This window comes from Bison bison, unplaced genomic scaffold (assembly GCF_000754665.1).
Source record: "Bison bison bison isolate TAMUID 2011002044 unplaced genomic scaffold, Bison_UMD1.0 scf7180017864464, whole genome shotgun sequence".
Lineage (NCBI taxonomy): Eukaryota > Metazoa > Chordata > Mammalia > Artiodactyla > Bovidae > Bison > Bison bison.
Window position 1 is genome coordinate 5,292,337 of NW_011495025.1, and position 13,167 is coordinate 5,305,503.

At 38.6% G+C, this 13,167-nt stretch overlaps 1 protein-coding gene across 1 annotated transcript; it reads right to left on the reverse strand.

The window, feature by feature from the left end:
• Positions 1 to 10,484: 10,484 nt before the first annotated feature.
• Positions 10,485 to 13,161, reverse strand: TIGD2 (tigger transposable element derived 2). The gene has a single exon (XM_010860154.1). It carries the CDS (start codon positions 12,403 to 12,405, stop codon positions 10,828 to 10,830), a length of 1,578 nt encoding a protein of 525 aa, XP_010858456.1. The 5' UTR covers positions 12,406 to 13,161; the 3' UTR covers positions 10,485 to 10,827.
• Between the last annotated feature and the right edge of the window lie 6 nt (positions 13,162 to 13,167).

The window sequence follows — 13,167 nt, forward strand, 5'->3', positions numbered from 1 at the left end:
AGTGAAATTTATGATTTACAGTGGAAAAAACTGTCTTAATGTTAATTTTCAAGGCAGTTGCTTTAGAATGTGCTTCACATGTTCCTCATTTGTCCTCCACAACTTTGGAGACACTGGAGACATTGTCACGAAGTCCAGCACAGGGCCAAGGGGCTCACTCAGTGTGGCCACATGGGTCTCGCCTTCCTGCTTATACCCCTCAATTCGCCTTTATTTTCATTCCTATTCTTTCCCTCCTTTCCCTCATCTTTTCGCTCTTCCTCCCTTTTGACCAACTCCATTTTCCTTTAGTTAAGGAAATAGACTTGGTATCTGGGAGTACTGAGATATGCTGATGGAGGAAGAGACTCCCCTCCTCATCACCATCAGTGTTCTGCCACCACTGAAAGATACTAGAATCAGTTTGTACTTAACCACTCTAATTTTTCTTCTCTCATTATCATCTATTTAATATTTTTTAAATTGTAAAATATCACACACACACACACAGAAAATCACGTGTGTATGTTTGCTCAGTCATTTCCAACTGTTTGCCACCCCATGGATGGTAGCTCACCAGGCTCCTCTGTCCATGGGATTCTCCAGGCAATAATACTGCAGTGGGTTGCCATTTTATTCACTAGTGTATCTTCCTGACCCAGGGATTGAACTCTCTTCTCCTCCATCTCCTGCAGTGGTTGGCAAGTGGATTCTTTACCACTGAGCCACCTGGAAGCCCCACATAACACATTTACTGTCATTACCTCTTCAATTGACTGTTACTGGATTCTGCCTCCATCCCTCAATGATCCTGCTCTGCTAAGGGTCATCATGACTTATCTGTAAATATTATATTGATAACTATGTTTTAGTTTTCAAAGTTCTCTGTAGTTCCTTTCCAAATCTGCTTGATCTTTAAGTCTCCTATTTCTTGCTCATAGTTTAAAGAGATACATACCTCTCTTTGTATAAGCTAAAGTTTGCTATGTTTGCATTCTATAGTGATTCCTATAAGTAGAGTCTCAGTGAGTCTGCTGCTGCCCTTGGTTGTTTTTGCTGGCTCTTAATTAAAGTGCCTTGTGAGATCTTGTTCTTTGGAACTTTATCCGTGGAAATTTTTTGAGGATCGTGTTAAAGTTGTATCCCTTCAGAGGGGATTTATGTTCATTCCTGCCAACGTTCTGCAACCCACACTACCTAAATTAAATTGTCAGCTGGATGGTCTGGATAGACAGAGTAAATTCATATTGGAAACCTACACAAAGTCAGACTCATGTTTACAGATTCTCAGGAAAGATATTTCTGTTCCTCTCACCCAGTAACAGGGTCAATACAGGAGAGTTTTCTTGTTGCTCCTCCTGAGCCACAAAGTGAAAAGTGAAAGTCGCTCAGTCGTGTCCGACTCTTTGTCTATACAGTCCATTAAATTCTCTAGGCCAGAATACTGGGTTGCCTTTCCCTTCTCCAGGGGATCTTCCCAACCCAGGGACTGAACCTGTCTCCCGCATTGCAGGTGGATTCTTTACCAGTTGAGCCACAATGGAAGCCCCCTGTGCCACAAGTTTATTTCTAATTTCTTTTCACTGAAGATGTAAGTCTTTTGTGGTCCCAACTTTATGGGACCTTTTCTCCTCTCTCTCTGGCTTTTATTAAACAATTCTTTACTGTAGTTATTTGAGTGGATGATGCTGCCCCATGTCTTTATTGTGAAATGCTCGAGAACAGAACTTTTATCTTAGTCATAAATATAGTGCTCTGAATGGTATTGATTCATTCTTTCAGCCAGTCTTTATTGAACACTTTCATGCCAGGACTATTTTGTATTCTGGATATACAAAGATTGTCAAGGCTTTCAAAGTCCTTGCTGTCCTGGAGCTTAAGGTTGTTAGGTTTCACTGGAGGTGTTACCAAAAAAAGCACTAGTGAAATAAATTATCCAGTGATGAGTAGTAAGAGGAAAGAAGATATAACTGTCAGCCACAAAAGAGGGTAAGGTTACATTTACAGAAACAGCAGCAAAAAGGACCGAGAGAGTTAAAATCAGCTACCTAAGGAGGCAGTCTAGAACCAAATCTAGATTCAGAGTTGTCGGGTAGGGCTCAAAAGGAGAACAAACTGGCTTAACTGGAATAGAAAAGTCTAGAAGTAGAAACCTAAGCAATAGCCCAGCAACACTTGTAGTGTTCTTGAATGTCTTGCTTTTTACCACAGCTCTGCCATGTATACACACATCATTTAAGAGCACTTGCAAATAAGATGATGACAATGGCTCTGAGGGGTACCTCCTCCTTCTCCAAGCTTCTCCCTCAAAAGATGGGGACTTGCTCATCTCTGCCTGCATTTCAGTCCCCTATTTTTAGTCTTACTACTTCAAACATTTATATGTGCTTCTCTACTTTTGTGTGTCTTTTCATTCTCTATTTTTCCTCTATTCTTTTAAATTTCCTGAGTAACAAGGGTGATAATTATTTTAAAGACATGACTCTTCAGGGGCCCCTAGATAGCTTCAGGGTGGGGGTTGCTTTTATTAGAAGCTTGGGCCTTTCAGACCCATCTCCCAACCTTGGGGTAAAGGAAGGCACTGGAGATTAAGTTAATCATCAATGGCCATTGATTTAACCAACCATGCCTGTTTATAGGATTAAAGCTCCATTAAAAACCCCTAAGCAACAGGGTTCAGGAAGCTTTCAACCTGGGAAACACATCCATGTACCAGGAGGGTGGCCCACCTACCTCCACAGGGACAGAGGCTCCTATTCTTAGGACCCTTCTGGACCTTACCCTACATGTCACTACATCTGACTGTTCATTTGTATCCTTTATAATAACATGTAATAGTACTTGGGGGGTTGTGGGAACCCCCAGTTTTGTAGTCAAGTCAGACAGAAGTGAGAGTAACCTGGGGTCCTGATACTTGCCACTAACACCATAAGTGAGGGCAGTCTTGTGGAGCTGAGCCCTTAAACCTGTGCGGTCTGGCTGCATTAGTTAGGGTCAGAAGTGCAGGACATCTAGTCAGTGTCAGCTGGAGAAAACACTGTGTATTTTGGTGTCAGGAGGGGAAAATACCCTCCAGGCTCCTACCAAATTTGATACCAACACTGTAATCACACCTTTAATAAAGATCATGCTGGAATCATATTCATTTGTTACAAGAAGGTAATCTGCATTCCTCATATTTATTCCCCCGATCCCACTGAAGACTCAACTAACTGCTTCAATGGCAAGAAGCCTTCCCAGTCCTCATCAAAATTTATCTTTCTCTCATATTTTATTTCTCTATAATGTATCTTTAATCAGACACCTTCACAATCTGCTTTGTGTTAGAATAGGCAAGGAATGCACAAAGAACAACAAATCATGGAATAGGTACAGGGTATAGGGACAGCGTACAACATACCTGATCACTACTCCTCAAAACTGTCAGTGTCATCAAAACAAGTACATTCTGAGAAATTGTTACAGCCAAGAGGAGCCTAGAGAGATATGAAAACTAAAGGTAATGTGGTGAGATCCAGGAACAGAAAACAATATTAGGTTAAAACTAAGGAAATATGAATTAGTTACAGAAAAACAAACAAAACCCTATTATGTTCTGATGATAATGTAGGAAATGAAGAAAAGAAAAGGAAGATTCAGGAAGACCTTTCACTAGGTAAGATGTGAAGACAGCATTCAGATTCTTATCAAAAAGGAATTGAGACATCAGTGTTTCCTTTTACTACTCTAGATTCATGAGAATTCTATATTCAAAGATTGAAAGATTATGACACCTGAGTTTAAAATTCAATTACTTGCTAATTAAGCTGATATTAGCTGTTAAAAGAGTTGTGAAAATATATTATTCTTAGAAATCCTGTAAATTATATTCTTCATGAAAGTGATAGTAACAATAGTAATTTACTGAATACTCTTGTCTCATAAATACGGCTGTGGATGAAATATGTTAATTTAGTAAATCACAACTGTGTCATCATAAGAATTTTCTACATTTGTGATCCCTACAAATGTCTGTTTTAATTTCATTAAAAAATGATATAAGCAAAAAAAAAAAAAAAAAAACTATTACTTTAAGTTATATGGATAGAACATATAAACAAACAAAATGTGTTATTCTTAAATAATGTATAAATTTAACATAATTAATTCACATATAAATTAATTTTTTAAATGATTTGTTTTTATATAATTTATTTTTTAAATATATAATAAATTTTATATAATTTAATGATTAATTCACATATAAATCATTAGAAGTTTGACCAGTAAAAATTGCTATTTGGCTACATTTTGATAGCTCTACAATTTACTTGAATGAAATAAATGAAATAAAGTAGTATGCATTTAAAAAACATGCAGTAGTTAAAAGGTTACCTTATCTTTACTCCTAACTTAGTAAAACACAAGTCTATGCAAGAGCAATCAACAGCATTATGAAAAAACAATTCTGAAGTTAGATTACCTTTTAAATATCTAACTTTTGTATGTTCATATAATTGTGCTTTTATAAAAACATATCTGTTAAAGGCAGTTTTTATGTACCCCATTACCTCTAGTTCTATTTTCAAAAAAAAGGCAAGATTTACAAAAAAATTTATATTTCAAAGAACCTAAAAGATATAATTATTTTACATACCACTAAGAAAGACAAATGCTGTCAACTAACTGTAAGACAAGATTGATTGTAAGAAGTATCCCAGTTTTGCAGGTATTAAAATGTTTATCTTTAGAATCAGTGAAATACAGTAGTTTTTCTCATGGTGGAAACATTTTTATTATACATTGTGCCAATTTAATTGGTGAGTATGGTACTGAATATTTGTGTAGTGCAGGAGAAAACCCTTCATTCTCTAGTTTTTATAGAAAAGTAATTTAGGTATTTCATATAGTAAGATAAAATATCTTATTAATGCAATGAGGGGAGATACAAACTCCCCTAAACACTAAAATGTTAGCAAATGGCCCCCAAAATCTGATTTTGGGGGAAACAAAAATCAAAAAATGGAAATACTGTTCCCTAAAAATTGTCCATCAATAACAATAATTAAAAAAAAACAACCAAACTTTGTGAGTCAGCTTTGTGTTATGATTATTATGTTGAAACAGCTTACAATATGTTAGTTTGGATTAGATCACATAGATTATCAAGACTCCTATTGAATTCATCTTTTAAGTTACATTTTTAAAGCCAAAAAAGTAATCTAAAAAATCTGGGTTCTTTATCAAAATAAATTAACACAGCAAGTTTATATGCATTTCCCATTTAGAAAAAAATAGTATCTTTAAGATTTTATTCTGTTATATGACTTTTTTTAAAAAGATCAATTGCTTCAATGGATTGAAAAAAAAGAACTGTTTTCCTTAGGCTTTCTTTTCTTAGGTTCAAAGGTAATTGTGTTTTATTGGTAAGTTCCAGATGATCAACATATTCTGAAATGTAGGAAAGAATTGGGTATCTGTTGGTCTTAGAAGAAATTACACATGATTTGGTTTTAAGTTTAGCTATTAAGGTTTCTCTTGAGAATAAAAGCACTCTTGATAGTTACTTCACACATTAATGAAGCTGAGTGTTACAGGCAATTTTTTCTCTTCTAATTTAAGAAAAAAGTTAAATGTTCCAAAATCTCACTGATTTCTTTAATATCTGTATAGTAAGTCTAATATATCATATCCCCCAGTGATTTAATTAGCTACAGTGATATTAGCCATTCATTACAGAGTCATTATGGACATATAAAAACCCAAAGGTCTATGTTTGAAGTTCTAGGGATATTCATAAATTACACCTAGAATTCCATAAAGGAACTATACTAAGTATGTTCATATCCATCTTTAGGTTAACCAAAAAATGTGGAAGACAGTGTGCCTTACACATTTCATTCAGCATTTATAGCACCTTTTGTTTCTGGCTTTCTAAATATACTAAACAGGTACTCTCTTGACATGGGTACACAAGCCAGACAAGTTTGGGGTAACCTAGACCAGGAGGAAAAGTAGAGTTAGGAACAAGGATGGGCTCCAGTGCCCCCTATCCCCAGTGATTTCCATGTAGAAAGGATGTTGGCCACCCTGGTAACCAGAGGAGGGAGGCATGGTTGGATCTACTTCTTCCCCCAGATCTGATCTTTTGATCAGAAGAAAATTTAAAAGATGCCTTCATAATGACTATACCTGTCAGTTGCGTGGAGCTACATTGAAGATTTTTCTGAGCCTGATAGATTTACAGTGATATGCAGCTGCCTGGGGAATGATGCTGGTGGATGCATTCTCTGGAATGACACACACTCAGCTAAAGGTGGTTTTAAGGAAGACCTTGGTGGAGAGCCTCATAGATTCCTGCAATCTCGATGTCCGAGGGGGTGAGGGGGTGTAAAGAGGACCTCTGCTTTCTGCAAGTGCTGTGATCCCTGTCGTTGTCTCAGATAGCAGTGTTTGGTTGGGTCTCTGCCAGCTTCCTTTGGGAACTCCCTCTGAAAGGGGTATTATACATCCCCAAATTGGTATTAAGGATCACACATGCCTGGTACATAGCAGACATTCAGGACATGAACTGGGAACATTTCTTGTCCTTCAGGAGACAGAATCTCAGTAAGGGTCCTCCCACCTGTATCAAGCAAGCAGGTGCTGGGCTGGACTCCAGCATGGAGTGGGATTGGGATTGCAATCCAGCCCTCGGAGGTGCAGTCTAGAGGAAGCCCCTACCCGTGGCCACTAGGCCACGCTGTCGGAGCTGAGAGAAGCAGCTTCTACTTCCTTCTTGGCCGCCTAGTGACTGTGTGACCTGGGGCAGATGAAAACCTCTTCTCAGGGTCTTGGTAGGGAAATCATCTAATTTCTCCTCTAAGCTGGGACATTTGAGAGTAAAAAGGGTGTTGTAACACACCAGATAATCACATAAACCAGGGATGCTGCTGAGCAAACCGGGCCCGGTGACCCTGGACTCATCGTTACACGGGGTCTGTGCTGATAGTGCTGCTTCCTGACCGGGTGCCAGTCTGCTCCTCCGGTTTCCCTCATTTACAGAAGCAGTTTGCATTTCTGCCTTTAGCATACAAGCTCATTGTCTCACAAAGATGCCTTCAGCTGCTTGGAAGAACCCATTTCTCTGTGAGCTCCATTATCCCACATCACTGCTAAGGCAGGGACTCCCCCGCCACCCCCATGTTTTGACCGCTGGATGAGACCTTATGGTGACTGATGGCACACACTGTATTTTTAAGGGTCTGTGGAATTCAGCACTGCCCTCTCACTTGTGCAGGCACCCCAGTGAACATTCCCTGTGATAAGGCAGTGCCCTAGACCTCAACAAGGATGCTCAGGCCTCCTGGAGGTCTGCACAGAGCCACCATTCTCCAGGCCAAGCCTAGCAACCAGGGTTGTCAATGAGCAGCCCTAGGTGCCTAATAGTGGTGTTTATGAATGCTTGGAGTGTGCCCATTTAGCGCACAACCCTTTTACATATGAAGAAACTTGGGGTTCAGAGAGGTCTGAAAAGCTGTCAAGGTTATCTAAGGAGAAGACAGAGAAGCTGGTATTTGGACAGAGGACCTTTGTGACCATGAGGTCACAAAGAGTCGGACACAACTTAGCTACTACTGTAAAACAACAATCACCCTCATTCTGCTTGGCCAGAGTTTCACAGTGTTGTTGCTCAGTCGCTAAGTCATATCTAATTCTTTGCGACCCCATGGACTGTAGCCCGCCAGGCTCCTCTGTCCATGGGATTTCCCAGGCAAGAATACTGGAGTGGGTTGCCATTTCCTTCTCCAGGGGATCTTCCTGGACCAGGGATGGAACCCATCGTCTCCTTCAGTGACAGAAGATTCTTTACCACTGAGCCACCAGGGAAGCTCTTCACAAAGTGTGCCAATGATATATATAAGATAATTTTGGGTTACAGATGTTATTTTTTTTAAAGTTTATATTTATCTGAACTAGAAAGAAACTGCAACTGGCACATAAGACCTGTGATTTTGCTTAGGATGGAGCTAAAGCATATGTTTAAATGAGAAAAGGTCAACTTTATGAAAGTATTAGTAAGTGGACCTAGTACCCCTGAAGGCAGGCTAAATTTGGAATGCAGGTCCTAGCTTTGATTTGTAGTATGTTGTGTGGCTCTGGCCACAGCACTGGAGGCAGAGGGTCTCTGAGATCGTGGCCTAAATAGCTGTGCCCTGCTTCATGTCTGCTGTGCCACTTAGTCCATGATCTTAGCTAAGTTGGGAAAAATAATGAAGTGACCAGAGAGTTCAGTCTGAAGCTAGATTGAGAACGAAAAAGAATCCCAGAACAAGAGTACCATTATAATCCTATAATTCTGCTTGAATTGACTGTGGCACTGATCTGGGCCTTGCCAACTCTATTATATTTACTGAGCACTCAAAGGTTTCCAGTCAACTCCTATATTATTCTCTGAAATTGAATTATGAAATAGTAAATATTCCTACTACACAATTTTTTAAAAAGTATGCTCACAGTTGCCAAACACTTTCCATTTGGTCTGAGTTCTGTTAGTCTTACAAATCCTCTAAAAAAATATCAACTTCCATTTATACATTTATTTAAAAATAAACTTTTGGATATTTTTCTTTACAGTGCACAAGGTCAAATGAGAGCACATTATTTCTGGGCTTCTTAAACTAGGATACATATTAGGAGCGTGGGGTTAACCAAGATAACACAATGTGTTGTCCTAGAGAATATAATTAATATAACAATACCTGCTAAAGGAAAAACTTTTTTGAATTACAATTAATTATGGGATTAGAATGCACCATTTATATCATTGTTATGATAAAACAGAATTAAACCATTTCAATGTCATGACTGAAGGAAGTTTGAGAAGTTTTTGTTAGCAAAAAAGCTCTGTGTGTGAAAAATGCAAAGCAGTATTCAAACACGTCATTTCCAGGTTTCAGAATCCCTTTGCACCCACGAAGCCAAACAGCTTCAGGGCTTATGTGCATAAAGTTTCATTTCCTCAAGCCTTTTTAGAAGATGAAATATGTATTAATAATAATGTATGAATTCTCTCAAAGAAAATATCTTCTTAGAGGTTGTCTGAAAAGGCCTCTCTCGAACTTAAAATTTCTGCTTTGTCAAAAGGCAGAATTCTGAGCTCTAACAGTCCTCATGAAGGACTGTCAGAGCTTCTGAAATCTCAAATTAATCACAACAAAGCTCCCTATATGGCTGAACCTAATTACTGTAAACAGTCTCCTGTGACATTTCTTTTGCCTTGATGTTCTACTGATCTGTTAGTTTAGTTTGATATTTTAAGTCTTCTGCTAACTGCTATTTTATCTGCTTTAGAGATATTTTATTACTTCAGTGAATGAGGCCAATATTAGTAACAGATTCTATGAACAAAGCCACTATGTATGTTATTAGCAGGCCTGGAGCAAAGAAACTACAATTCCATTCCCATTTCCTTTTCTAATTCAAACTAAGATGTCTTAAATATGCCTGCATATCCCATTGTGCCTAGCAGTAGACGGTCAGGAAATGACTTCTAAATTGGATTAACCTTCCAGTTTTCACTAAAATACATTATGACTGTATTTCAGCTGAATCTAGTCACCTGCATCTCTTTTAACTCACCTCCCTAAAATGTAGCTACATGAGGGATCTGCTGAGCACATGTCTGAAACTCATTATTCCTGCAACTCAGTAACAGTAGCTAGTAACAGTAGCTAACACTCAGAGAACTTATTCTGAGCCAGGTCCTTTTCTAAGTCTTTATGACTTTAAAACCCATTTATTAACTCATGTACTCCTCACAAAAACTCCTGCAGGCAGGTACTATTCCTATTTTACAGACGGGTTAAGTAACTTGCCCATGGTTCCCTCAGCAGTGTAGGCTGTTTCTCAGGTTTGATTTAATGTCAATCCATTGTTCATGTGATGGTCCCACAAATGCGATGTTTGCTTATATTCCCAGTATTGAATTCTTACAGAAAAATTTGCTATATGAAAGCAAATGATGTACTGGGAAGCTTTAAAGTGTTATATCAAATAGCTTATTAAAAACTACTGACATATCTCTACTAATAAAGGGTCAAAATGACAGATAATACAATTTAACCCTCACTCTCTTCTAACAGGCAATGATTTGGAAAATGAAATCTATTTTTCTGGAAGAGTGATGGCATTCTTTCCACAACTACGAAGGAACTCTCCCTACTGTCACATGAAATAAAAGTGAAGTGCAAGCCCTTTCCCTGAGGACGTTTTAACCTGATTTTCTTCTTCCCTCATTACACTCAGAGACCTAATCTGAACTGCTGGCTGTCCAAATACTGTCGGTACAGAATGCCGTATTTCAGGCTTTAAACTATTTTCCTTAAGTTCTCTGCTTTCACAGTGAAATACATGTACTTCCAGTATAATCTCTGCTGCATTCTACAATTTTCAGCAGGTAGAAAAAATCACAGACATGGAAACTTACCACCCCTCCCCCAACGTATTTCAGTTTGGAAACTGAAGTTCAGAGAAAGTCATAAAACTTCAATTTAAGAAAGATTTATTGATTGCCTATAGTGTGCGTGGTCCTCTATTAGACAATGACATTCAGGTACAAAACAGACATAGGCGCCCTGGCCTCAGGTACCTTATGATCTAAATTAGTACAATACAGATTAGGAACAGTAGACAAACAAGGTACATGTCAACTTCCTAGAATCAACATTCAAGTGCAGTAATTTACGTAATCCAAAATGGCATCTAATTCTAAAGTCATTTATAAAATGCATTTGGCTTTGAAATCCACAGCAATTCAAATAAGAAATTAAGTTCCACTGCAGATAAAGTCACACAGATGCAAATACACTGAAACTCTTAAGAGCCTTATTAATGACTTTTGTTATTCTGGATCTTCTGTTTTCTTCTTATTATGGTTCGAAGCCTTCGCAATACCAGTTTATCAGACAGAAGCATGTCATCTTGTTGTTCTAGATAATCTAGTAAATTTTCGGTCCATTCAAGTGCAGCTTTATGGCTGATATGCTTCTCTGGATTCAGTTCTGTTTTTCTCGTCTTACTGGAAGGCTTGGTCTCGGCAGGCCTGGCCTGGTCCTCCACACCTTCACTGTCAGTTAGGACCTGACAGCTTGAATCATTACTCCGAGAGTCAAACCACTGATCAATATTCTCAAGGTCAACATGTTCACAGTCTTCTGTGTTCTGTAAAACTGTTGCTAAGTTAGCTGCTAAAATGGCTCCTTCATCAATGTTCATGCCTGAATTCTCTTCAGTGCCAGGGAAAAGTTTTTTCCATGCTTTGGTTATGGTACTTGACTTTATCATGTTCCAAGCTCTTGACACTTCATAAATTGCATCTAACACTGTCAAGTTCTTCCAGAACATTCTGGGGTCAGTTCCTTCATCCATGTATTTCTGGAGAAGTCCTGCTCGGTAGTATCTTTTTACTGTGGCTAGAACTCCTTGGCTCATAGGTTGAATGAGACTTGTGACATTTGGTGGTAAATATTTCACAATTATTCTGCCATCATCTGAACTCAACAATTCTTCATTTGGATGTGCTGGAGGAAAGTCCAAAAGGAGCACTGCTTTTTCTAGAAGCCCCTTGGATTTCAAATGCTTCTGTACCTGTGGCACAAAGTATTTTTCAAACCACTGTCTGAAAACAGAATGTTCTATCCATGCACTTTTTTGACTGAAATAAGTGACAGGAAGGTTTGAAAGGTCAGCTCCTTTGAATGCACGAGGTTTTTTTGCTTTTCCCACAACACAAAGATTAAGTTTGTGTAAACCAGTGGCATTTGCACAACACATAATAATGATTCTCTCTCTGCTTGATCTATAACCAGAAGAACTTTGCTCAGTTTCAAGAGCTAATGTCCTTGATGGTAGACATTTCCAGAACAATCCAGTTTGATCAGCACCATAAATTTGTTCTGGTTGTAGATTCTCTCTCTCAACGAATTCCTGAAAGTTACCACAAAACTCACTGGCAGCAGTTTCGTCTCCTTTTAATTTTGTTCCTTTACCAGCAGCCTTTGGAATACCATGGCGCTGCTTGAATCGAGTCAGCCAGCCAGAGGATGCATTAAAATCACCTTCCATCCCCAGAGCATCAAAAAAGAACTTGGCTTGTTTTGCACAAATCGTTCCCGACACTGGAATTCCATCTGTTTTCTGTTGGTTAAACCACTCTATCATAACTCTGTCAAGTTCTTCATATGTGGACGACTTCATAGATTTACGTTTGGATACCCCACTTGTAGGATCTGAACTGTTGGCATAGTTTATTATCCTTTCTTTGTTCTTTTTAATATCACGAACTGTGGATTCACCAATTCCATATACCACGGAAAGCTTTTTGAAAGAGATGCCCTCCTCCAATTTCTTAATAATGTCAAGCTTGTCCTTAATTGTCAACACCACACGCTTTCGTTTCCCCAACATTGTACCTAATATTTTAGAGGATTACTACAACAAGACCTTTAATAAGTTAGATTTGGACACAATGAGATTTAAAAAATGGTGTTTTAAGATCCCTTTCCTGCCCCACTAGGACCTAGATGGACAGTGTGTTGGCCAATTTCCAGGCCAAGCCTATGTGACTCTCTTCACTTTGCTCTTTTAAAATTTACAAACTCAAAACAACAAAGACTAGCTCCAATTAATCCTATCTTCTATCTTGCTTCTCCTAAGTTTAAGATCTTTTCATGAACTGTAATCTCAATGGTGATGATAACCCATACTGTATTAGCAAGGTCTCTAAAACAGTCCTATTGTGTACTTAATTGTTTTTGCCATCCTATGGGTGAGGCTCTATGTTAAAGGAGCTAAGTCACTGGTGGACGAATTTAGAGAAATGTGCTAGGGAACAAAGTTTTTAAGACAGGACTTGCAAACTTAATAAGAAATTATAATGGGAAAACTCACCCCCTGACTGCTGTCCTTGTCAGGCAGTGCACTGTATGGAATGCTGCCTCCCCGGGCAAGGACTGCTACAGGTTACGCAAGAGAGTGATAATGGAAATCATAGGCAAGCAGGAGAAGGCAAGCTGAACAGAAGTGAGCAGTGCAAACAAGGCTGAGAGTGGACAAGCAAGAAACTCCGTACTTTAACACGACACAAACTTCCACCTAATGTGTTTGGCAACTGAAAAGGGAAAAGGCTGACCAGAAGTGGTGTCACATGATTAAAGAAAGCGTAAAAAA